Source organism: Sphaerodactylus townsendi, linkage group LG02 (assembly GCF_021028975.2).
Source record: "Sphaerodactylus townsendi isolate TG3544 linkage group LG02, MPM_Stown_v2.3, whole genome shotgun sequence".
Taxonomy (NCBI): Eukaryota; Metazoa; Chordata; class Lepidosauria; order Squamata; family Sphaerodactylidae; genus Sphaerodactylus; species Sphaerodactylus townsendi.
Window position 1 is genome coordinate 81,978,767 of NC_059426.1, and position 24,637 is coordinate 82,003,403.

The 24,637-nt window shown below is 40.4% G+C and overlaps 1 protein-coding gene and 1 long non-coding RNA gene across 2 annotated transcripts in view; one reads left to right on the forward strand and one right to left on the reverse strand.

Moving 5' to 3' along the window:
- Nucleotides 1-1,224: 1,224 nt before the first annotated feature.
- Nucleotides 1,225-15,033, reverse strand: LOC125425889. Its single transcript, XR_007243471.1, has 3 exons — nt 14,724-15,033; nt 7,908-8,038; nt 1,225-6,228 (listed from the first exon to the last, which is right to left on the reverse strand). It is a non-coding gene; the product is annotated as an uncharacterized LOC125425889 (long non-coding RNA).
- CD81 (CD81 molecule) overlaps nt 14,442-24,637 on the forward strand; it is a 79,037-nt gene continuing 68,841 nt past the window's right edge. Inside the window, exon 1 of the mRNA XM_048483642.1 lies at nt 14,442-14,753. Within this exon, the coding sequence (XP_048339599.1) occupies nt 14,688-14,753 (66 nt within the window). The 5' untranslated portion in view covers nt 14,442-14,687. The remainder of the gene's footprint in view (nt 14,754-24,637) is intronic.

Sequence of the window (24,637 nt, forward strand, 5' to 3'; positions counted from 1 at the left end):
ATGCAGACGAGGTCAGTAGCCTGATGTTCGATGTAATCCTGTAGGACGGCAGATTTATTATCCCCATACCTTGCATTAATCAACATCAACTGTGGAGCAGAGTTAAAGATCCCTACCACACAACATTCATCTCTGGGGATAGGCCACAAATCAGACAAGGAGTGAGCATAACAGTATCTCCCTCGATGTCTATTATATGGCCTGGGTCTACCATCATATCTCCCATGCCCCACCATCTCAAGATGCTTTATTGCTGGTATATTACCCCAAAGGATAACAAGAAGATGGACAAGAACTATACAAATAAATGTTGGAATGTAAAGAAATGAACAGAAATTTTTGTCATATGTGATGGACATTCACAAAAATACAAATGTTTAGGGGGAAAAAACAAATGTTCTGAAATCCAGAAAAATTTTAAACTTAAATTTGCTATGGAAGCCAAGTGTGTGCCATTAAGTATTTGGCCAAAAATATTCCCCAAAAATCTAGGAAGAATTGTTTAGATACATGACAATGGTAGCCAAAGTTACACTTGCAGCAAAATGGAAAGCAGAAGGGTGTCCACAGTAAGAGGACTGGGAAAGCAAACTAGCTGAGTATGCAGTAATTGTAAAACTAATGAACTATGTGAATTTTTAAAAACTTAAGAATTTCAAGATTAATGGAAAGCATGCTACATATATTATTCCTAAAAAATGGAGGAAGAAAAGGAGGTTGTTGAAGTGATAAATATTAATTATTAATAATCCTCTTTATACGTTGTATTGAAAAGGTGCTAAAAGTGGGGAGCATTTAAATAATACTTTGGATAGATAATAATTATATGTTACTTTAATTTTATTTTTAAAATCATTTTATCAGGTTTTTACTACAACAAAATTAACAAAGAAAAGGAAAAAACAGAAGTGATCCAGCCACCCTATTCTTCTTACACAACAAAGACTGACACTACTTAAACAACATAGACTACATATAACAAACTGACTTTCCATCCTGACCCTGCAGTCAATTTTATCCATAACATTGTTTCACTGTTTATTTAACCTAAAACCCAACATAGGATCCTCTTTTTTCATAAAGTTTTGCTAATATATTGACTTGCAATTTGAGGCAATTTCAAACAAAAGGAAAAATATATTATCTTTCTAACCTAATAGTCAACAATAAATTCTAACAGAAATTCCCCTTTCCCTCCCTTATCCCCCTTCTCTTAACCTTATATTTGAATTTATAATCACTTTATTTACCATTAATCTCCAACAAACTCCTCTATTCCCCTCTTGCTAAATCTTGAAATATTCTAGCGAAACAAATGTATATAAGGTTTTTTAAAATCTACTTGAGGATCTCTTTGGCACTTGTTATTGAAGTGATTCTTTGCTGTTGTCTCTTGTAAGTGAAGAAAACTCCTTCCCATCTAAGGCATGAAAATCTTATTTGGTTTCTTCTTAAAACGTCCACCAAAGTACATAATTTTCTGTCAGACTCTCAAAGAAATCTCCTTCATCACGATGATGTCCTTGTCCTCTACATTGTTGAATTCCTGTGTATTTCCATGACCTTATTTGCCATTTCTTTACAGTAAAAGTAGATCACAATTTCTCTACACAGTCCTTTCATTTTTGAATTTTTTGATGTGACTCTATATATTTTTTTCAATCTTTGACAGTATTTCTTATTTTTTGATTGACCAGGACTGAGACAATTTTCTTGTTCGATTCCTCTTTTGCTGGATTTTGATCCTCTGGTACCTTCTATAAATAAATCTGGTACCTTCCTTTGTCTCAAGGCCTTTTCTTAAATTTGATATTCCAGTCGAAGAATGGTTTGATCATGAATTTTATCCTCCAACTGTACAGAGCCCACATCTTGTTTTAACATTTTTACTTCCTCTTTGGTCTTTCTCTTCTATTTGTGCATTTTTTAAAAAAAATAGCTTTCATTTCTTTAAGATTCTTCATGAGCTCAGAGATCATTCTTAGAATGTTGATATTAACAAAGTCTTTCAGAGAGTCTAATTTTGCCTTGAGACTCAGCAACCTGGCAGATATACTCTTAAGATTCATGGGACATGGAGCACTTCCTGGTAGTTGCCATTGCCCACTAGATGTTGCAGTTTCCACAATTTCCCAAAGTTTTCAGTAGTCTAATTCTGGGATCAAATTCCTCCCTTTTTCTGGTTGCTGACATATTTCAAAGATCGTTTATTTTCTGGTTTTGTTTTGGTAGGCCGCCAACTGAGAGGGAAATAAGTTCTGGAAATTTTTTTGCCTTAAAACAGCTGTTTCACTCTGATGCCTTGTCCTCTGGGAATATCTTTCACTATAGCCTTATTTAAACTTTTAAAAATATTTTTTTCTGCATTCTACATTTGCTCGTCATTCCATACCTCTTAGGAAGATCTCCTGGTTTTTGTCAGGCTTGTTGGCAGCAGTATATTGATTCTTCATTCAATCTCTTGATATCTTTATTTCATCAATAAGGGATACACAACTTGAATGTTTCCTCTCGAGAGGGCTCAGTAGCTCAAGTTGGAAAAGATATAGGTACTGCTCCCAGCTTCTCATTTCCAGTGGACCGCTGTGGAGAGTGATACCATGCGATCCTGCCTGGAGGACATCACTTCAATACTTGGGAAGTATTTTTACAAATGTACAATAGTAATCAACCCTGCAAGCCTTTTTACTTATTCTTTTTATTATTATTCATCTTATAATATTGTTTAACATCTTTATTGGATTTATCAAATACTCAAGTAGGGTATCTTATGATTTATATTAAGATGATTATGGTAATCACTATTTAATGGTCATCATTATACTATTATTTGCTGTTATATGTATATTCTTTTTTCTTTATCTTTTGGTATAATTGTAATCATTACTTTAATATTATTTTTAACTTTTTTCTTTTGTTTATATCTATACAAATAAAATGTAAAAAAAATTTACATCTTGAAGTCTCAGAACTTTTTCATCCCAATGGGGGAAAAGATGGTTCTTATATCTTTTCAAAAGAACCCATAGAGTATTCAGCTTCCTTCCTCATATGGTTCAATGTTTGCATTCCTGCATTACCTCATATTTCATAATTAAACTATAAACTCTATGTTACTGGACTGCCACATCACTACCCCAAGATCATGTGTCCTTTTAATTGTTTCATGGTTATGCACTAATGAAAAGGGATGCAGTCACTTCTTTCATGTAATGTTTCCTGAAATCTCCTTATCCACTATCACAGCACCTGCAGCCAAGTGCAGGAGGGCTACCCAGATAAAGGTATATTCACAAGTGTATCTTGTGAAGCTCAATTCATTTTCAGCCTCTGGTTTTCTTGTTCTCAGTTCCCTAAACAGCAAGAAAAAATGTTACATGCAGCCAAGATCAGTTTGTGGGCCCAGGCCTGAAATGTTTAAAAATAACTCACAGTGCAAACAACAGTTAGTTTCGCTGGGTTATAAAGTCAGAGATGTATTAAAATCTGCGCTCCATTTAATCCATTAACATTTAACATGCTGGATTTATCTAAGAAGGTTAACACATTTATTTACTTAGGATGAGTTTGACAGCAGCAGAACTAGAACTTTAAACATAAAAGGCTTTAGTTTCCATATGGTAGCAATATAAAACTTCTGCTTACCCTGTGTTCCCGTCCTCAAGGAATGCTTTCAAATGTGCCCAGAACTGTCCAGCCAGAAAAAAAATCTCTTCTGTGTACAGACATACAGCTTTGTGGAACTCAGCCAGTGCTCAGCTCTGGAAACAATTGTCAGAACTAGGACTCAGCTCTGGAATATGTGCAAGACTAAACCAAAAGAGGGTATCTGAATATACAAAGCACACTGATCCCTTACCACTGAGGAACCACTGCATGTCCATGTACAATCATATCAGGATTAGCAGTCATACTGGCAAGGAAGAAGGCCTGGCTTCCAGAAAGACTTGAGAGTTTTAGAACCACTTTCTAGAACAGAACCACCATAAAGAACGTTCTCTTGGATTTCTGTAAATGCAGTGGAAAATTGCTCCAGTCACAGACACTGTGTTCCTTAACTAGGAGCCTGTCTCCATGGCAGCATTCCTCCTAACCATTCCCTCTTGCAACCATCAAGAATTAGGGCCCCTTCAAGAAGAAGTTTTTATATCCTGCCTTTCCCTACTGTAAGAAGTTTTAAAACAGCTTACAAAAGCCTAGCATTCCTTTCCCCACAACAGATACCTTGTGAGATAGGTGGGACTGAGAGAGTTCTAAGAGAACTGTGACTGGCCCAAGGTTACTCAGCAGGCTTCATGTGTAGAAGTGAGAGACATTTTTGCATAGTGGAGTGAAAGGGGATTAAACAGATTGCAGTTGCTAAGGGTGATTACATCAGAAATGTAGGAGGAATTTGGGAAATGCGATCTTGCACTTTTTGTGTCAAGTTGAGTTCTGAGAGGCTTTTCTTTACCAAGTTGGAAGGAAGGAAAAAAGATTGACTGAATGACTGGAAGTATATTACTTCAAGGATCCCCTCTTTTTTCCCACCGTACCTCTCCTGGCTGTCCTTTCTGAACAGGCTCATATTTAATCAATAATCCTCATGTAAGATGCTTCCTCAGCTTCAGGAAAAGAATATTGAGAAGATATTGAGAGCCACTGAGAAGGAATATTGAGAGCCACTGTCTACCAAGCTGTGCTGCTAACTGCAGACAAGTTTATTAGGAGGGAGATTAGGAAAATCAGTTAATTGCTGAGTGCCATCTACTCAACAAAGTCCTGCCCCATCATGCCTGTTTAACCCCTTTGGCAAGGACAGGCCAGGGAAGGTGACAGGCAATCTGGCCATTCTGAGCTAAGGTGGAACATTGACAATTGGTCGGTAAATCTTTGTGCACCTACGTGAATTCATTTGAGGCTAAGCACTGATAATGCCCATTGAGAAGAAGCTTGTGGAGGTGGGTAAATAACAGGACAGTAACAGAGGGTGGCCTCATGCAATCAGTACAAGGTGGTAGCATTAAGATGGGCTGTGCTAGTTGGATGTTTTGTGTGAAAGTTAAATGTTGTAGAACCAGATTCTCCTGGAATAACTACTGGCGGGTGTTTTTCATGTAACACAGAGGATCAAAGTAAATCTTGATAGTAAAGGGAGCACATGCCAGATATTTATGGAAGGGGATGACTGATAGCTAATACCTTTTTCATTATGATGTTGTTCAGCAAGCTGGAGTTGATTACAATGATGAGACATTCTTCCCCTTCAACACAGCGTTATCAGAACTTAAACATAGACCAAAGAATGGAAAGTTGCCTTGGAGAAGTCAGCTTGGGGAGGTTAATTTAGGGGTGCTTTTTGCAGTCAGAGGTTCTGAACTTCTCCGTCCTGAAGATATTACATGGAGTTTCATATTTAGTTCTCCTGAAAGGTTCAATTTTTAAAAAGTCAGTTGCTTAGAATCTCCTTCAGATCTCATAGAAAAGATTCAAAGATATATTAAACCATTTGTATGAATACTAACTGTAAAATGTATTTTTTAGTCTTCAGGTTTTTTTACTGTCATAGTTAGAGGGTTGGACTGGGATCTCGGAAATCCAAGTTTGAATCTCTGCTCTGCCTTGGAAGATTGCTGGGTGACCATGGACCAGTCAGATACTTTCACTCTAACTTGCTTGAATAATAAGTTTTATTTTTTGAAAAAAAACAAACACACACATAGACACCAACAACAGCAACAAAAAACAAGTTAAAACATAACAAAATACAACCTTTTACACAATGACTTCCAGCTATCTCATCTTTGTTTGAAAGTTAACTCTAGAGTCATGCATGTAATTTTTTTTAAGTTCAGTTTTTTGTTTTACTAATATTCTAATACATTCTGCTGTTTTCTTTTAGATTTCAACCCCTGCTATTGTTTCACTGTTTCAATAGCTTTTCAAAAGGTATTCCATAAAAGGTTTCCAGTTTTCTGAAAAGTTGTCCATATTATTGTACTGTAATAAAGACGTCAGCTTTGCCCATTTCTGAATATTCTGCGACATTCAAAATCCATCCCTCCTTCATTTGTATTTTATTGTCTCTCATTTTTGTGCACATAGAGCCCTTGCTACAATAGTCATAAGGTATTGCATTGATTTGGAACATCATCTTCCGTGAGTCTCAACAAGATTTTTCACAATTCTTGTCTTCAGAATCTTTTGTATTTCTTTTAACCTACTTGACAGGGTTGTTGTGAGGATAACCTGGAAGAGAGAAGAACAATTAAACTGCTTTGGGTCCCCTTTGGAGAGAAAGACACAGTATAATAGAAGGAAAAACAAACAGTATGCTTGGCAAAGAGCAGGGCTCAGATTATCCCAGCTCAATGTCTGTGATAAATTTAATCTTCATAGCATTTCAGATAGGTTCCTTCTTTTTGTGTATTTATTTTTTATTTAGAAAATGTATATGCAATCTCTTTAGGGACCTGAATAACCTGGATCAAAACAGACAGTACAAAAGGCTGATTTCCCAGGAGGGACCCTTGATAGGTATTGCTGATGGAATATTGCATGTGGCAAATTTATGGATTGGTGATTTAAAATTGGGAGTAGCTACACTGGTACAATGGGACTTCAATCAGGCTTCTATAGGATTCCTATGTTGCTCTTTCTGAAGCCCCCATCCAAAATACCCACCCTTGTTATGCGCTCTACCCACACACTCCAAGAAGCAAGCAACTCTCTAAATGCACTTTAGAGACCATATTTATAGCAATCAACAAAGATAACCCAGTCATTTGGTTGCAATAAGATAGCCATTGCCACATCATGCAATCATGCATCGTTATCATCATCCATGACCATTCCCCCCATTAAGCACCAGTCTCCTGGGATTTGCCCCATTTATCTTTTTAGTACCATATACCTTTTTCTTTCTATCTTACTTGCCCATCAATGGCAAGTCAGGGATTTGGTAACAGAACAAATCTTTCTTCTCCTCATTCATATCCTATTAGGCTAGCACATGATTCCAACAGCACCATCAATTTCAACTGCAAAATATTTCATTGGAAATGTGTCTTACAGCTTCATTACAATATGAACAACCTGACACGATGTCATTAGTTGAGCTATTTAATTAGGCTTTCCTTTGTCTATATTCTGGTATGCAGCAGAAAAGTCAGAGATTGAGAGCTCACATACGATTTTAATTTCCACTGTAGGCCAATTGAAGTATTTCAGAGTGTCTTGCTCCCCGTTTCTCAGCACAGTAAGTCATGTCTTGCCCATGTGGGCACCATACCCTTTTCATACCCTTTCGCATCTGTCAAAAAAATGTCCCATATTATGTATGCCATAATAATGGTATCTTCAGGAGGAGCCTCTTAACTACATCCACCCCCATTTTCCACTGTGCTCTTACAGATCTTGAGTCTTGACTGGCTTGACTAAAAGATACATGGGTATAAATATTTAAATCTGGCAAGAGAGGCTGAGTGCACACATTGGAGACATTTGTAAAAAAAAAATTAAGGAGAAACAGAAACCTCACGCAACAGCTCTTTTCCAACATGACAAAGGACACAATCCAGCCAAAATTGAGTATTTTAAGACCCACTGATTTAAATAGGAGAGTTAAGCCAACATTTAAAAGGGCTTACTTTGGACTGGACTAGACTATGTTTAAAGAGGGGAGGAGAGACAGTGTGCATGCATGCAAAGGAGAGCTGGGAGAAAAATAGTAACTGTTAAATTCAGAAGGGATCTTTTTTAAAAAATCAAGCTTTCCTCACAATGAAGAGAAAGCAGATGCTCCCAAAAGGATCAGACAACAAATTGTGGAAACTCCTTGTAATTAGACATGGCCAGTTTTTTCCACAATGAAGAACAGTTTTGGCTAGATTATGACAGCTCAGACATGGTGCATGATAAAACCTTACCTGTGTTTAACTCCTCATAGCTTTTGTTTCCATAAGCAGGCTCTTTGTTTCACCCTTGTCCAACAGACTTGCATGAACTCTGGTTGTAATCTTGAGGAGAAATCTGTTCCACAGACGTTTATCTGCCAAGGCTAGTAAAGTGAAGTATTATTTTATTATTATTTGTTCCCTGGCTTTTCTTTTAGTCTAACATTTATTGTACTTGTCCAGAGGCGTATCTAGGCAAAACTGGAGCCTGGGTACAAAACTTGAGTTTGGCACCCCCCCCCCCATATATGCAGCCACCCTCCCCCACCATGACCAAACAATGCACCAGCTAACAAAACACCTCCCATCTCCAGCAAAACATACATGGCTCTCTCCCCACCAACTCTTTCCTAATTTTGTCCTCACACCAACCCTATGAGGTAGGTTGTTAGCCTTAACAACTTCAAGCCAGTGCAAGTGGGTATAAAGCATATAAATCTCTCATAAATCACCCCCAGCAAAACATTTACCAAACAACATAAGAACATAAGAAAGAGCCTGCTGGATCAGACCAGAGTCCATCTAGTCTAGCACTCTACTGTTCTCAGTGGCCCACCAGATGCCTTTGGGAGCTCACATGCATGATGTGAAAGCAATGGCCTTTTGCTGCTGCTGCTCCTGGGCACCTGGTCTGCTAAGGCATTTGCAATCTCAGATGAAGGAGGATCAACATTGGTAGCCATAGATCGACTTCTCCTCCATAAATCTGTCCAAGTCCTTTTAAAGCTGTCCAGGTTAGTGGCCATCACCACCTCCTGTGGTAACATACTCCGAACACCAATCACTTGTTGCATGAAGAAATGTTTCCTTTTATTAGTCCTAATTCTCTCTCTCCCCCCCCCCCAACATTTTCAATGTATGCCCCCTGGTTTTAGTATTGTGAGAAAGAGAAAAATTTCTCTCTGTCAACATTTTCTACCCCATGCATAATTTTATAGACTTCAATCATATCTCCTCTCAGACGTCTCCTCTCCAAACTAAAGATTCCCAAACGCTGCAGCCTCTCCTCATAAGGAAGGTGCTCCAATCCCTCAATCATCCTCGTTGCCCTTCTCTGCACTTTTTCTATCTCTTCAATATCCTTTTTGAGATGTGGCGACCAGAGCTGAACGCAGTGTGGTGGCACAACTGCTTTATATAAGGGCATGACAATCTTTGCAGTTTTATTATCAATTCCTCTCCTAATTATCCCCAGCGTAGAGTTTGCCTTTTTCACAGCTGCCGTGCATTGAGTTGACATTCCCATGGAACTATCAACTAAGATGCCCAAATCCCTTTCCTGGTCTGTGACTGATAGCACTGACCCCTGTAGCGTGCATGTGAAGTTTTAATTTTTTTGCCCCTATGTGCATCACTTTACATTTTGCTACATTGAACTGCATTTGCCATTTCTTAGCCCACTCACCTAATTTATAAAGGTCTGCTTGGAGCTCTTCACAATTCTTAGCGGTTCTCACCACCCTACATAATTTGGTAATTAGGAAAGAGAGTTGGTGGGAAGAGTGCCGTGTATGCTTTGCTGGGGGTGGGGGGTGATTTGTCAGCATCATATCTCACAAATCACCCCCAACTCCTAGCAAAACATACATGGCTCTCTCCCCATCAACTCTTTCCTAATTTTGTCCTCACACCAACCCTATGAGGTACGTTGTTAGCCTGAGAAACAGCTCCAAGCCAGTGCAAGCGGGTATTAAGCATGTAAATCTCTCACAAATCACCCCCAGCAAAACATTTACCAAACAAATGTCAGCATCATCTCTCACAAAACACCTCCAGTGGAATCCACCCCAAACAGCATCACTTTCAATAGTGTTTAAACTAGGAGCCCAGGTTCTTCTTTTAAATCCACCTTAAAAGGAGAATCTGGGGTCCCCAGTTAAAACAACATTGAAAGTGATGCTGTTTTGGGGTAGATTCTCCCCCATCCTGAAACAAAATCACTTTCAATGTTTAAACTGAAAAATCCCTGAAATTTTGGTGCTGCTAGCCAAAAAACAGCACCCCCTGCAGGCAAAACATTGAAAAAACACTAAAAAATTCAAAACACACACAAACGAACCTGCAATTTTGCGTCCCCTACAAGGGGGTGCCCGCCTGGGGACATTTGACCCCCCCTTATCCCTAGTCAGATACGCCACTGTATTTGTCAATTCTCTTTGCGAGAGCCAGACTCTGCATTAACAATACCAGTCTTCCAGGGAATGCAGTGGTTCCTCCACACAATTTTAAAAGAGCATCTAAACATTTGTTCCTCATGAACAGCTGAGCTGCTGGTATCTGAAGCTATTCCGGAACTGAATATTTTTCAACCATGCTGTTATCTTATTTTCAATGTTTTTCAGCATTTCTTACAAAAACTTGCAGTTAGTCATTTAACTTTGCTTCACCTGCACATGCCCTCACCTGTCATCTATAATATTATCATATGACCAATCCAAATTGGCTACTTAATATTTTAACATTAGCCCTTTCATTGAATGATCTATCATTGGGTAAAATTACCAATAAGACTAGTTTAGCCATCTGGAAAAAGTAGTTGGAATTTACAGTTTTAATTTTTAGTTGATTTTGACTTATGTATATGTTATAAGCCACCTCAACCAGAAAGGAGAGGCAGCCTAGTAAATCGAATAAATTGAATTAAAAATAAATAGGACACAGTGTGTAACTGACTTCTCTCTGTGATAAACCTCTGAAGATGCCAGCCACAGATGCAGGTGAAACGTTAGGAACAAAATCTACCAGACCATGGCCATACAGCCCGGAAAAACCACAACAACAAGTAAAAATAAATAGTTTAGGAAGGACAATTTTAGCAGTAATGGGCAGCCAACTAAAGTCTGAGGCAGCAGGGGACAGCACTGCTACTGTGCCACTGCACCACCTCCAGAGGGCTTCTAGACAGCATGGGGAGGTAGCTAAATGAAAAAAAACCCAGCCTTTGGGAAGCTCTCTATAAGGCTTAATGGACTTATGCCATCTGAAAGGATAGTATAAGCCCAAAGCCCTGACTGTGGCATTCCCAGCCCTAAAGGACGAGTGGAAGCTGCATCCTTGGAAATACCCTGGCTGCCCCCGCCCCCACCCTTGTGCCTACATCCAATTGGATGCCAGAGTTTGTCTGCAGCTCCACCCACTTTTGGATTTCGCTGCTGTAGAACTGAGGGGTACCTGGCTGCAGGCACCTTTGCCCTCTCCACTGGTCCATTCGTTTCCCCCCCCCCCCAGGTTTGGGTCATAGAGGTCAATATCAGATCTGGACTAGACTATGTAAGGTGCATAATTGCAATCGTGGTCTAAGGGGGGAGGGTTGATGAAAATTGCTGCCCTGCTAAAATTGTTAATTTGTGCATGAATATCAAAATTTTCAGCACAATTCTAAATAAAAGGTTCAACACAGGAACTATAAACATGAATTGGTGTTGAACTAAGAAGTGGATTTGGGAGAATGCTTCAGCTACAGGTTTCAGTTTTTAAAAACACATAGCTAGTTAGTTACACTTATCTTGGTGGGTCAAATAAAGTATTTTAAAATACATTTATTTATAACAAAGATTCTATAGAAATGGAAGGTACGGAGAAATATTTAAGAGAAGTACCAATTAAAAGATTTACATCTGAGCTCAGTAGAATTCTAAATGAAATAATAACACTACAAGAAATTAACCATGCTACAGGGCAAAGCACCCGGAGCAGATGGTCTGACAGCAGCTTATATTTTTTTAACAATATGTATGTATTATTTTCATTTATAGTCTGCCTTTCTCACTGGGACTCCAGAAAGATTACAATAGAACTATTTACTTTATCAATTAAGCCAATTACAAAATATGATAACATTTGTTTTAATTTTTATTTTTGAATTTTTCATTAATAAAAGTCAGCATAACAGAAAACAAAGATAAAAATAAAAACTGATGTATCATAATTATAATTCTAAATTCTAAGAGAGGCAACAGTCTGTGTAATATTATACAAAAACTTTAAATCGATTGCCAATATTGGTTATTTTTAAGATAGATTCTAATAGCTCATAATAAATTGATAACAAACATAACTATTTGATCACTGTCATGCATTTCTAATTTTTCTCACAAAATAAAGCTCATCTTGTAAAATTATAACCCACCTAATATAATTATTCATTTGTCTTTCCCCCTTTAACCCATTTTCAATATAATATGGTCTATATCCTAAAAGATTTTTATTAATTTACATCCTCCATTTCAACCATATTCTTCACTTTCCACCATTTTTTGGAGGGGGGAATAGTATGAGTAATACATTTTCCCTTTATCTTGGAATTCTTTGATTGGTCTCTTATTTACAAAGTTTGTTAATTCTGCCATTGTTGCATATTCCATTTTCTCAGTTTTCTAGGTTGTGGCATTCTTCTGCCTTCCTTTTGCTGCAAGTAGGGATGTACATTCCGTTAAAGAACCAGAGTATGTGTGTGAAACTGCACTGGAAGCAGCAGAAGGATTTGCAGGCATCCATGCCACCAGTGCCATGGAACGTACCTTGGGTATCTATCATATTTCAATATAACATCAGTATTTTTCATCACATTCTTATCATAATGGACTTCTATAGGAGCCATTAGTAGAAATATTGGAGAATGGATTCTTTTTTCTGTGGCTTCCCAAATTTTAAAAAGTCCCTTTCTGATTACGTGACTACCATTTTGGACCATATTTCTTTTCTTCATTGATTTTTCTGTCCATAAACAGTTATATAATCCTTCTTCCAATCTGCCATTGACAGCAACATTATAAATGCCCTAAAGTAATACTGGCAATGCCCTTACAAATAGCAATTAATGAAATACTTGGCAAGAAGTGAATATAATTTTAATATATAAAGAAGTGAATAACCCATTATTACCACAATCTTATAGAGCAATCTCATTACTGATGGACAAGAACCAAAGAGCTGCCATTTTAAACTGTTTTGATTAGAGCTGAATTTGAATAGGCAGCTTAAATGCTTAAGCAGACAAGTTTAGAAATAGTCGTAAGGGGGGGAGGGGCTGAAATGTAAGAGAAGGGGCTGAAATGTAAGAGAAAATATATTGTGTGATATTGTGATCCATGGCCTGGTATTTAAAAAAGACAATGCTATGCCTCATTCTTAAAAGTTTCAAGGCTGTCACTATGGGGATGCTGCCAAGCAGCCCAGTTATCCAGATAACATGGAAACTTAGAAAGTAGACTGAGAAAATCTTAATATGGGGTGGACAGAGACCTCTAGAAGAATGTTCTGCACATGCACCAATACGGTACATTGCTTTGTACAAAAGGTCTGGCCCCCAGAAATTGGGTGAGCCCCCACCCCTTCCACTTGCTGAAGCTTTCGTTATTCAAATAAATCTCTTTTGATTTTCCTCCTGACTGATGTATTTTGTTTGGCTGTAAGCAAATGGTCCAATTTTGCTGTCGTTACTAAACATGCATTATAAAATCTTCACAAAACTCATGACTGAAAGATTAAGAAAATGTACTCCAGACATAATTCATGAAAATAAAATGGAATTCATCCCAGGGAGATACATTAACAATAACATTAGATTGTTATTGTAACAATAACATCTGCCCCGTCAGTTGTTTCTCTGACACCTCTCCTACTGCTGCTGTAAGCCATTTTCTCTACAGAGGGGAATGTCACTGTGTGAAAAGAGGCAAGTTTCGCCAAAGCTTGTTTAAGGCAATAAAAATGCTTTTAAAAAAACAACTATGAAGTGTGATAGTGCCAAAGAATATTTTTAAGGAAAGCTGCACATAGAAATGATTCTTTAATATTTAGATTCAGAACTATTTTCTCCAGCAGAAGTAGCCTCCTATCACTTCCTGTGGACAATGTAGGACTGCACTGTCATCTTTATGTTGAAAAAGGTATAGATAGTTTCACTGTGCTGGTTCACGAAGGACACTGTTTATGTCCTTCTGTGGCCCAGTTAGCCTCTACTGTTATTTCCTGGGCCTGTTTCCTTTCATCTTGCTTTGTGTTTTGTTGGAGTGCTGAATGAACACATCAGGGACTTCTTTAAAGTCCGTCTGTGAGTCTGGTCTCCACCATCAATGCATGACATTTCTTTTCTGCACATCTGTTCTCATTTAGCTTGAAGCAGGCTTGAATTCAGCCCGTCCCATTAAGCGTTTCAAACATCCAACTGGAAGACAACTCCTTTGGTGTGTGAGGCCAATATTTATTAATTTATTAATCCCACAGATTGCAAAGAGGTTTGCTCCAGACTAAGTGCGGTTAGGATAACACTGAGTGATTCAGCACAGCACATTTATAACGAGTTGCAATCGTTATAAATGAACTCGTTTTCCCTTAAGGAATCCAAATAACTAACAGGCCAACCCAGGATCCAGGACGCAATTTTTGTACGCTGGATGTAGCAGCGCCGCTCAAGGCTGTCCCCGCCAGGCTTGACGCAAGAGCAGGTGTGATGTGCAGTAGGCCCCTATAGGGGGCAGCAATGGCTTCTTCTCTGCCGCGGCCCACCAGGCAATGGGAGGGGAAACCTGGCTTAGCTCCAGGGTCAGCAGGAGGGCGTCTGTAGAAGCCGAGGGAGGAGATATAACGGAAGACGAGAGCAGCAGCAGCCTGGTTCGCTCCAGAAGAAAAGCCCCACAAAACAAAAATCACAGTGCCCAACCTCCGCAACAGCAGCTGTCCTTGCAGCTCTTCCTCCCCCTACTCTGAAATCACAGGCCAAATCCGAACAGTCAGCAAACAGCTGCCGCGATGGGAGTGGAAGGCTGCACCAAATGCATCAAATACCTGCTTTTTGTCTTTAATTTTGTCTTCTGGGTGAGTAAGGAGCCTTCCGTCTGTCGCCTGTCCGTCTCTTGCCCTGCATGTGGCTTTCTGGGAGCTGGCTGTGCATCACGAAGGTGCTCAGGGTGTGTGTGTTGCTTTTCCTCTTCTTCCCCTGCCTTTCTTCCCCTGGGGACCGCGGTTGCTGCCACCTCCTTATCCGATTCCCACCAAAACAATGAAGCGGGCTCAGCATGGAGTCCGGGCGTTTCTTTTGCCTCCCGCGCTGGAGGGAGAAGGCAAGAAACTCTTTCCTCTGGGCTTTCTAACCTGACAGTCTGGAAGGAAGCTGGGCTTGAGCATGGGCGAAGATAGAGCTAAATACAGCTTTCCTTTCATTAAAGCAGTACATAAAATGGTTGTTGGTTTGGAATGAGCCCAGAATCTGTCTTGAACTGCATGTTCCTCTTTTAGAAGGAACTGGGGGGCTGTGTGTGTGTGTGTGTTTGTCTTGCTGTACAATCTGATTCCACGGCCATCTTTTTAATTAATAATAAAAACATTTAAAGCACACAGCCTTATCTGGCGTCAACTCCACAAGACAACTGGACATCACAATTTTCTTTCAAGTTCGACTTTATTGGCTTTGGTAAAGATAAAGTGTTGGGGAGGAGGGCGTGTTTTTGCTCATTACGCAGGGCTTTATTTTAGGGGTTATGTAGTATTGAACCCTAGAACATGCTTAGGGGTAGAGGGAAGTATTTCCTATCTGGTAAACAGCTTTTAAAAATTTTTTGCGTAATGTGAGGTGGGAGTCAATCGTACTTTGGGGGGGGGGGTGTGGGGAGGAGGCTTTGACAAGAGTTCAAGATCCATGTGGCAAAAGTTTGGTGTGTGTGCTTTAAAAAAAATAAGTAAAATAGGTTTAAAAAAAATAGGTAGTCACTTTTTCTGATCTGAAAACATTCTGAAGAGTTCCGTGTTTCCCAACCTAACACTGCTTTTTGGGTGGGGGGAGTGTTAATGGGTGTGGATGGAGTGTATGTTGAGATGTGGAAAAAAAAGCTAAAATTATTTGTGAGAAATAAATATATATATATTAAAATGGATGACTTGCAGTCCTCTTCATGGTGCCTTGAATGATCTCATCTTTTCTCTTTGGCTGGAGATTTTTGCACTGACCACACCCCACATCTTGGGAGAATTTAGGCATCTCTTTAGTTCCTTCAGTTTTGAGTTGAGATTAGTTTGGAATCTTCTGTGAGCTGGGCATATGTGGAGACTGTTCTTTTTTTCTTCAAAAAACATGAGTGTTTCTGTTAATTAGTGGGGTATTTTGAGGGAGGAGGGAGTGACCTGCTACAAAGCAGCTGTCACCCTACTCCTCCCTAAATTTCCCACACTGTCAGTGGAAACCACTAAAAACATTTTGTTCCAGACTGCATTTGAGTTCTGACTTCTGTCTGGAAATATTTCTGGTCCATGCTCATAAAAAGTGTCAGGGCCAGGGTCTGCAGATTCTAAGGAGGTTACTTGAACGTTGTTTATATGATAGAAAAGTAGAATATTCACTTTTAAAATAAATAATACATTCTTTATAGGGCATTTTGTAAAACGTTGAAATGGCCTTTTCTGTGCCCACCTGGTGTCTTCTGCTGTAAATTGGAAGAGAGCACCCTTGTCTGGGGTTTCTTTGAAGCCTGGCTCCACAGAGAACTGCCATGCATGGCAATGGGAGTAATTCTCCAAGGCTTCATGTTCTAACATGCAGTGCTTTAAAAAAAAAAACCCTTGGAGTTCCTGTGTATTATTTATGCTTTAACATACAAAACTGTGTTATTGCAATCACATCTACTTTCTCCCCAACCACTGTTTGTAGAGGGCTTATTTAATTGTTTTGGCACATAAAGAGAGATTTAGTATGAGTATGTACTATTTAGTGATTTGGTGGTGGTATACCAATATGGTGTGCTTTGTTGTCCACTACTGAATTAATTAGGATTTGCAAATGGTTTGATTATATTACTTACTTTTATTCCTATTACTCTGAGCCGAATTTTTGTGCATTAACTCCGCCTCCAGCAAATATTACCAACTTTGTTACCCAGTGATTCAAAAGCCTTTCATTAATTTGTTTTTATGTAGCACAGTTGCACATAGAGTTAGTTTGATGTGTTTTCTTCACTACCTAAGGCAGGGGTCTGCAACTGTGGCTCTCCAGATGTTCCTGGACTATAATTCCCATCATCCCCTGCCAATTGGCCATGGTGGCAGGGGCTGATGGGAATTGTAGTCCATGAACATCTGGAGAGCCGCAGGTTGCAGACCCCTGATCTAAGGGCAGTTTCATGAGCCAGGTGCCTTTTCTCTTTTAATGTGATGTCTGATTGTCCTCAAATATCAGACTGTGTGGGGAGATGTGAGGCATGTTTGCACAAAATGGAGGTGCTTTTGGTGGGGGGAAAGTCTGATCCAGGAAATGGGTTATCCTCTGTTCTGGATGGGTTGGTACTCCCTGTGAAGGAGCATGTTCATAACTTGGAATGCTACTGTATTTGGGTCACCTGCTGGATACCCTGGTGACAACTGTGGCCAGGATTCTTACAGTGACTCCGGGGAGTGCATATATCCAGTCAGTGCTCCACAATATACACTGGCTCCAGGTGGAATACCGAATTATGTTAAAGGCGTTGGTTTTAATCTTTAATGCCCTTTAACGATCTGGGGCCCTTGTATCTGTGGGGACCACCTTTCCTGATACACTTCCTTGAGAGCACTGTGTACATCCAGGAACAACAGGCTGCTGGTACTTGGCCTGAAATCTGTCTGGCTGTCCTCAGCCAGAGCTCGGGCTTCTCAGCTCTAGCCTTGGCCTGGTGGAATTTTCTTTCAAATGAGACCTGGGCTTGCAAGTGTTCACAGTATGGAACTTGCAAGTATCTGTTTGCTTGTGTGGACATGGGAAATGGTATGTATAATTAGGCCCTATGAAACAAGATAATTTGGCCATGCATACTAAGTGCATTGGTGTGTGTACAAGTCCTATTGACTTTCAGATGTTCAGCACTAGATTTTTAGCCAGTGCTAAAAATCAGTACCATAGAATAATTTGTAGAATAGGCGTATTGAACTCAGTTCTTATGAGGGCCGGATATGACATAAATGTGACTTGCTTGGGCCAAGATGGGGTAGCTGCCTTTGCTGACAAGCCACCAGCAGGCTCACCTGCCAAGATTGGTATTGGGGGAGGTGGCTGCCTCAGTTGACCAACCCACAGGAGGCTTCCAGTCCAGATCAGCATTGCGAGATGTGACTTCCTCTGCTAGTGAGCCTTAATTAGGCTTGCCAGCACAAAACAGCACTGGTGAAGGTGGTCAGTGCTGGAAGGGGGGTGGGTGGCAGTCTTAAGTGGCAAACTCACAGCAGTCACCAGCCCAGTGTGGCACTGGGGGATGTGGTGGGCATGGGTCGAAGGGGCTTTCTTAGCTGGTGAGCCCACAGCAGTCTTGCCAGCCCAGATCAGCAGTGGAAAGGGTGGCTACCTCACCTGGCTCATGCACCTGATAAGCTCTCTCAAGGGGCTGGATTTGACTCCTGAATCACATGTTTGACACCCCTGTTGTAGAGTGAAGCTGCGTGTTTCGAGGATGCTGCTCTTAGTGTTAAAAATGCCTGTTTTCCGGATGTAATGTTCTTGGAGGTGGCTGGAATGTAAAAGAGATAGCGTTAGAGTGAACCTACACGGACAACAGAAAGATGCATTGCCGCTTTTTCTGTTTTTCTGTTTCTGTTCGGGCTGCAAGTGGAGAATCTCATCTCTTAGTCCTTGTACATTCCTGAAAGAAGTGTATAAGCCATGAGTAAGGAGAATGCTTTCTAACTCAGTTTCAAATAGTGGGGGTGGGGGGGGGGGAGTAGAGACAGATTTGGGTTGTTTATGCCAGAGCAAGGAAGAATTCTATTTCCTCTCAATGGGAGTCTATTCATAATGTTCTCACTCCTATGAATAAAACTTGTATGGATATAACTGGCTTTCTTTACAGACAGGTTGGCAGCTCTCTCTGGTGACCATGCAGGAACACTTTTGTAAATGACGGGGGCGGGAGTTGGGAGTGGACATAGCTTGTTTCAAGATACTGTACTGTAAATTATTTGCTGATTAAGTGTATTCTTTTGCTGCATGCTCAGGGCAACTTATGATTCTCCTCTCCTCCCCTTTGTCTACACAGCTAGTCTGTGAAGTAGACTAGGCGAAGAGAAAGTGACTGGCCCAGGGCCACCCAGTAAGGTTCATGGCAGGCAGGAATTTGAACATGGACTTTCTCAGTCTAACTCTAAGCCAATACACAACACGGTCTCTTCATATTTAAGACCCTCATTACATGTATTCTGCCTGCAGGGCTGCCACTTTCTCCCTGGCTGTTTTCATGGCTGTTGCAGATGTATGTAAAGGCTTCTGGGTACCCAGTTCCATGTAAGGGTGCCTTTAACATGTCATCCAGTGATGCTCAGATTGTGGAGAGTGTATTGCTTTCATGGCATGATAACTTCTTAGAGGGTTAATGTGGTGGACAGAATCCTAGTTTACAAAGATCCTTCTGGTTATGGGAGCAGTCAAGTACTTGGGGGTTCAGGCATAGTTGACTGGGGAAACATTTCTTCTTTTCTTTTTTTAGACTAATAACATTTTATGCATTTATTGTAAGACTATATTAAATGGAAGCTAGGCAGTGCTGCAGAATATTTTTTCATTCATGGAGTCAGTATCCCTGAAGAGATGACCTGGATACCAAGTGGCCTCACATGTTCTGTGAGTTCCATGGACACAAAAAGTCTGTGGGAGCCAGAAAGATTCTCAGGACAGACACTAGACTGACTTGTTAGTATGCAAGGCTGTTCGTTCTTGTATCCCTCTGCTGTTCCCCATAATCATCTGCTTAACTGTGGTCTGGCATTATTGGCAACAAGAAGTGTGAAGCAGAACAAAAACTTTGGCTGATCTCTACAGCAGCATTGGCATGTCAGAGAGAAATTTGTTTGGAGACTTTGGAAAAAGAAATAAACCCTTTAACTGCATGACTGTAATCACCAAGACAAAACCCTGCTAGATTCCCCCCCCCCTTTTTTTTTTTACAGGGAAGGCGTTCATTTCAAATTAATCTGCAATGTAAATAAGCTTGTAGCCTCTTCTCCTTTTATTACTTTTTAGAATGCAATGCAACTACACTGGGAGAAGTTTTTCTGATTCTTTAATAGTATTTCACATGTTCTGCTGATGTAGCCCTTTAAACAGAAAGGAATTTCCAAATCAGGTTAACAAGGGGTTGATTGTAGGTATCTGATTCAGAAAATGCTTAAAATGAGAAAATGAGAGATGTGAGTTTGGTTCTGGTTGCATGTATGTATTTGTGAATGAACAAGTATTATGATTTGTTCTGCCAAAAGAACATCTTTGTCTGGGTGGTACTTAGAAAAGTAGATGTCTGCAATAAAGCTAGGCTAGAGTTCTTCTCCTTCACATGCTATTTTAACATAAGAATTTGTTTATTTTGCATGGAAGAGCCTTTAATTGCACTCCTTTTCTAATTTATTACATATGTGAAAACAGGTTTCCTTACTTACTAATCCCCTTTTTCTCTGAACTAGCTACCCAGTTCATAAGGCCTTATATCATTTGCCTTACAGTCCTCTTGTCAGTACTGTAACTTAATGGTAAACTTAGCAGTACTTAGTGGAATCCTAAATTTTAATAGAAAAGTCAGCCAAATCTTTGGATACTTAACTCCAATGACTGGAGCTATAAATGGGCAAGGCAGATCTTTCTACAAACCTGAAAAGAGCCCAAGGTTTGCAGAAAAATGTGATGTCTTAAAAATACATTTTTCAAAGAATATGATAATAGAAGTGCCTGTGGCTTTAAACCAGTGGTTCTCAACCTTCCTAATGCCGCAGCCCTTTAATACAGTTCCTCATGTTGTGGTGACCCCCAACCCTAACATTTATCCATTTTACAGATGGAGAACACTGATGCAGAGAGTCTTAGGCAACCCCTGTGAAAGGGTCGTTCGACCCCCAAAGGGGTTGCGACCCACAGGTTGAGTACCACTGCTTTAAACAGTGGATTTACCTCTGTTGATAGGCAACTACAGTATTCCAAGCTTGGTTCTGTCAGTAAATGCAGGGGGAGATGGCAGTGCCTTTTTTTACGCCTGTTATGGCCTCTAAGGGAGACCACATTGAGGCCAGGCCTGGCTAAGGTTGCTAGATGGAACAGTTGGGAAATTTCTGGAGATTTTGTGGAAGAGTATGAGGAGGGGTGGGGTTGGGGAGGCAAGAGGCTTCAGTCAAATGCTATTCACAGAGGCAGCCATCCAAAATAAGTTGAGTATAAATGAAGTTAATAATAATAAAAATAAGAGTTGGATTTATATCCCCCCTTTCTATCCTGTAGGAGACTCAAAGGGGCTTACAATCTCCTTGCCCTTCCCCCCTCACAACAAACATCCTGTGAGGTAGGTGGCGCTAAGAGAGCTCTGGAAAGCTGTGACAAGGTCACCCAGCTGGTGTGTGTTGGAGTGCACAGTCTAATCTGAATTCCTCAGATAAGCCTCCACAGCTCAAGCGGCAGAGCAGGGATTCAAACCCGGTTCCTCCAGATTAGAGTACACCTGCTCTTAACCACTTCGTCACTGCTGCTCTTAGTGGTCATTGATAGGCAAAAACAATTCTAAGACTGATTTATCTAAGTGATAGTCAAAGGGAGGTAGCAGGGCCCTTTCTGGGGTGTAACCTCTGAGAGTATGTGTGACTGTCAGATGGGTTGGGGGACACCCAACTAGGCTTATATCACATACAGCATTTAGATGCAGCTGGAGCTAAGTTTTTCCCAAAAACAAGAGCCAGTTTGCACCAGCCTAGATGCATAATAGCAAATGGATTGGCAGTATGTTCCAAGCCTGACAGGACACTGATATAGTACTGCTTTATTTCACGCATAAGAGTTTGAACTTGCTACTTTGCTTCCATGAGAAACATTTCTGCATAATATAGTGCAAAGGAACTGTGGAGAGATCGATCTATGTAACAGTAATTAAGTCTTTGTGGGTAGAGGTGTGGCCCTTCCTGCTCGGTAACCTAATTCGCAAATTAATACACCAGACAACAAAAGTAGTGTGGGTAATAGCCAAAGAATTTATTAACAGAAATCACAGGAAAGCAAATTGGCACAGCATGGGAGGTGATCCAAGCATCTGGGCAGCCTGAGTTCTGTCCCCCAGAAGATAGCCAATTCCTCCAACCCGCCTGCTGGAGGAACGTAACCAAGCGGAAAGTTGGAGTGAGACATTCCAGACCGGCGCAGTGTTTTACCAGTTAACCACTAGATTGTCACACTTAAGGGACAGAGACTGGGAAAGCCAGAATCATAATGTTTTATTTGGTCTAGAAAGAGTGTGGATGACCCCAGAGGAGGATCCACTTCTAATGGAAGAGTCTCTGGACACAAGGAGGGAACTCTTACCTTTTGGCTTTTGTTCTGTTATTTTTCTGTACACAAGCCATGAAGGAGCTTCACTATTTGTCAAGGGACAATTAAGAAAAATCTCAAACTCTGAAAACTAAGGTACTAGAGGATTTTAAATGCTTCAACTTCAAGAAATGCTGGCCTAACCTAGATTTTAGAGACGGAGTGTTTTTTATTTATTTTTATCCTTGCATGACTTGAAGCTTATACAGATAATGTTATTGTTTATTAATTTTGCTTATAATTTAAATATTCAAAACCTGTACTTTTACCCTCATCATGTCTAATTTGGTTCTACTTTCCAAAGAGTGGTAAAGAAAAAGGGCACCCGTTGAGCTCACCAACCTTAAAGTGCAAAATGAGGTTTACATGAGACTGAACAATCTTACTTTGTAAATACTCTAAAAATTTGTAAATAATTTCCTCCATTATATTTCTGAAAAAATAGATATGGGGCAATCCTTATCCTTATTTGACTAGTTCTGTCTGCTTAATAATCAGGACTGTGTCCTTTGTTACTTACAAACTACTTCCATGAATTTTTACTTGGAAGTTACCCACTAAGCCCATTAAACTTACTCCAGAGAAGAATGTAAAAGGTGCAGTTTCTTATTGGAATCAGTCTTTCAGAGTTTCTCAAGGATGAAGTGGTTTCTTACTCCCGGGAATATATTCTTAGTATTGTACTTTAGGAATGTTATAGCTGCACTGGGCATATGAGGACAGATGTGCCCAGAGGCATATCTAGGGTGTGGGGGGATCTTGAGTCCCAGGCATCACTTCTGGGGTGTGCATTTTGCCCCCCTGCCCCCCATGTGTGCCCCACTGGGAACTCCCTATTTAAGAGCACAGTACAGGTTGCAAATTGGGCCATCCAGGCTTGCCTGGCCCCCACCTCCGTGTGGCAGTTGGTTGTGCAACACCCGATCTGCATGTGAAGATGGAAGCAGCAAGAGCCCATGTCAGCCCAACTAAGGCCAGGCTTGGACCTATCCTGCAGCTTAGAGGTAGATCCAAGCCTGGCCTCAGCCAAGCTCAGACTGAAACTGGCTCCTCTCGATCCATCTAGCCTTGTATTTGATGGCTCCGCCCCCAATCTGCACCTAACCAGAGCCTGCTGCTAGGAGCTGGACCCAAGCCTGGCCCTGGCCAGGCTCAAAGGGGCTCCTTCTGCTCGCCCTCCATGTGGAGGCTGGGTGTGGGGCCAGCCTCATACCCAACCTCCATGTGGAGAGGGGAGCAAGGCAAGCCAGTTTGCCCCATTCACAATCTCCATGTGGAGGTCGGGTGTGGGGGCAGAGTGAGCTGACTCTCCCTGTTTGCAATCTCCATGTGGCCCTGCTTGTCAGCCTTCAACTGTGCCCACCAGCAAGTTGCCATTTTAGGTAGACATGCCTCTGGATTTTCCCAACCTCAGTAAACAGAATAAGCTAAATTGTCCAGGAACACCAGATAGATATCTTGCAGTGGCCTTTCAGATATAGTTAATCCATGTGCATTAGATTGACTTTCTGCATAAGTATAGTTAGACTTTCAGCCAAAGAGAATAATGTCAAGATTGTTGTTGACAGCTTGCAGTTGTAGTACTTAGGATATATTCCAGAGCTTTATGGAGATGTGTTGTGAGCCTTCTAAACTTTCAAGCACATCTGTTTCTGTTGCACATATTTGTAAACATGAGGCCTTTCGCCATCACTGTGTAAAGAAGTATTTCCTTTTGTCCATCCTGAATCTACTGCCCATCAGCTTAATTGGATCCCCTCAAGTTCTAGTATTTTGAGAGAGTGAGAATAAGGACCTTCTTTGTCATGACACCCAAACTCTGGTACGCTCTCGTCAGACAATCTCTTCAGAGAAACTCATCCGTCCCCTTCTGTTTCTATCTTCCATCAGTGAATAAAGACTTCTTTGCTTCATCTGACATTCCCTTAATGATTTCCTGCTTCATTTATGTTCGTATGTACATTTTAGCTTTGGTTTTAATTGGGGTTTTTTTATGCATTTTTGTTTGGTTTTCATAGTTTTTATGATGTAGGTTTATCTACAGACTAATAGTGAAGTTGGACACATCTGATGATTTTGTTCTATTTAATGACTTAGCATGTTGATATGGAATTAGGAAAAATTAGGGGAGAAAAAAAATCTATGTTTAAATACCAGAAACCTTGCTTCAAAATAAGCACCATGTGCTGTTGAATTTATTGTTAATAGAGTAGTTCCCACATGAATAAAATGTTGCTCAACTACACTCAGTCATATCTTTGCACTATTTAGTAGAAATCTGTCAGATATCTGAATAAAGTGCTGCTGGTTGCCAATGAATTTGCAGCTTTGGCTGTGATCCTAATGTAGAAGGTCAAATTACTACAGTGGAATTATTTCCTGTAATATTGTATTTGGGATTCAGGTTGTGGCT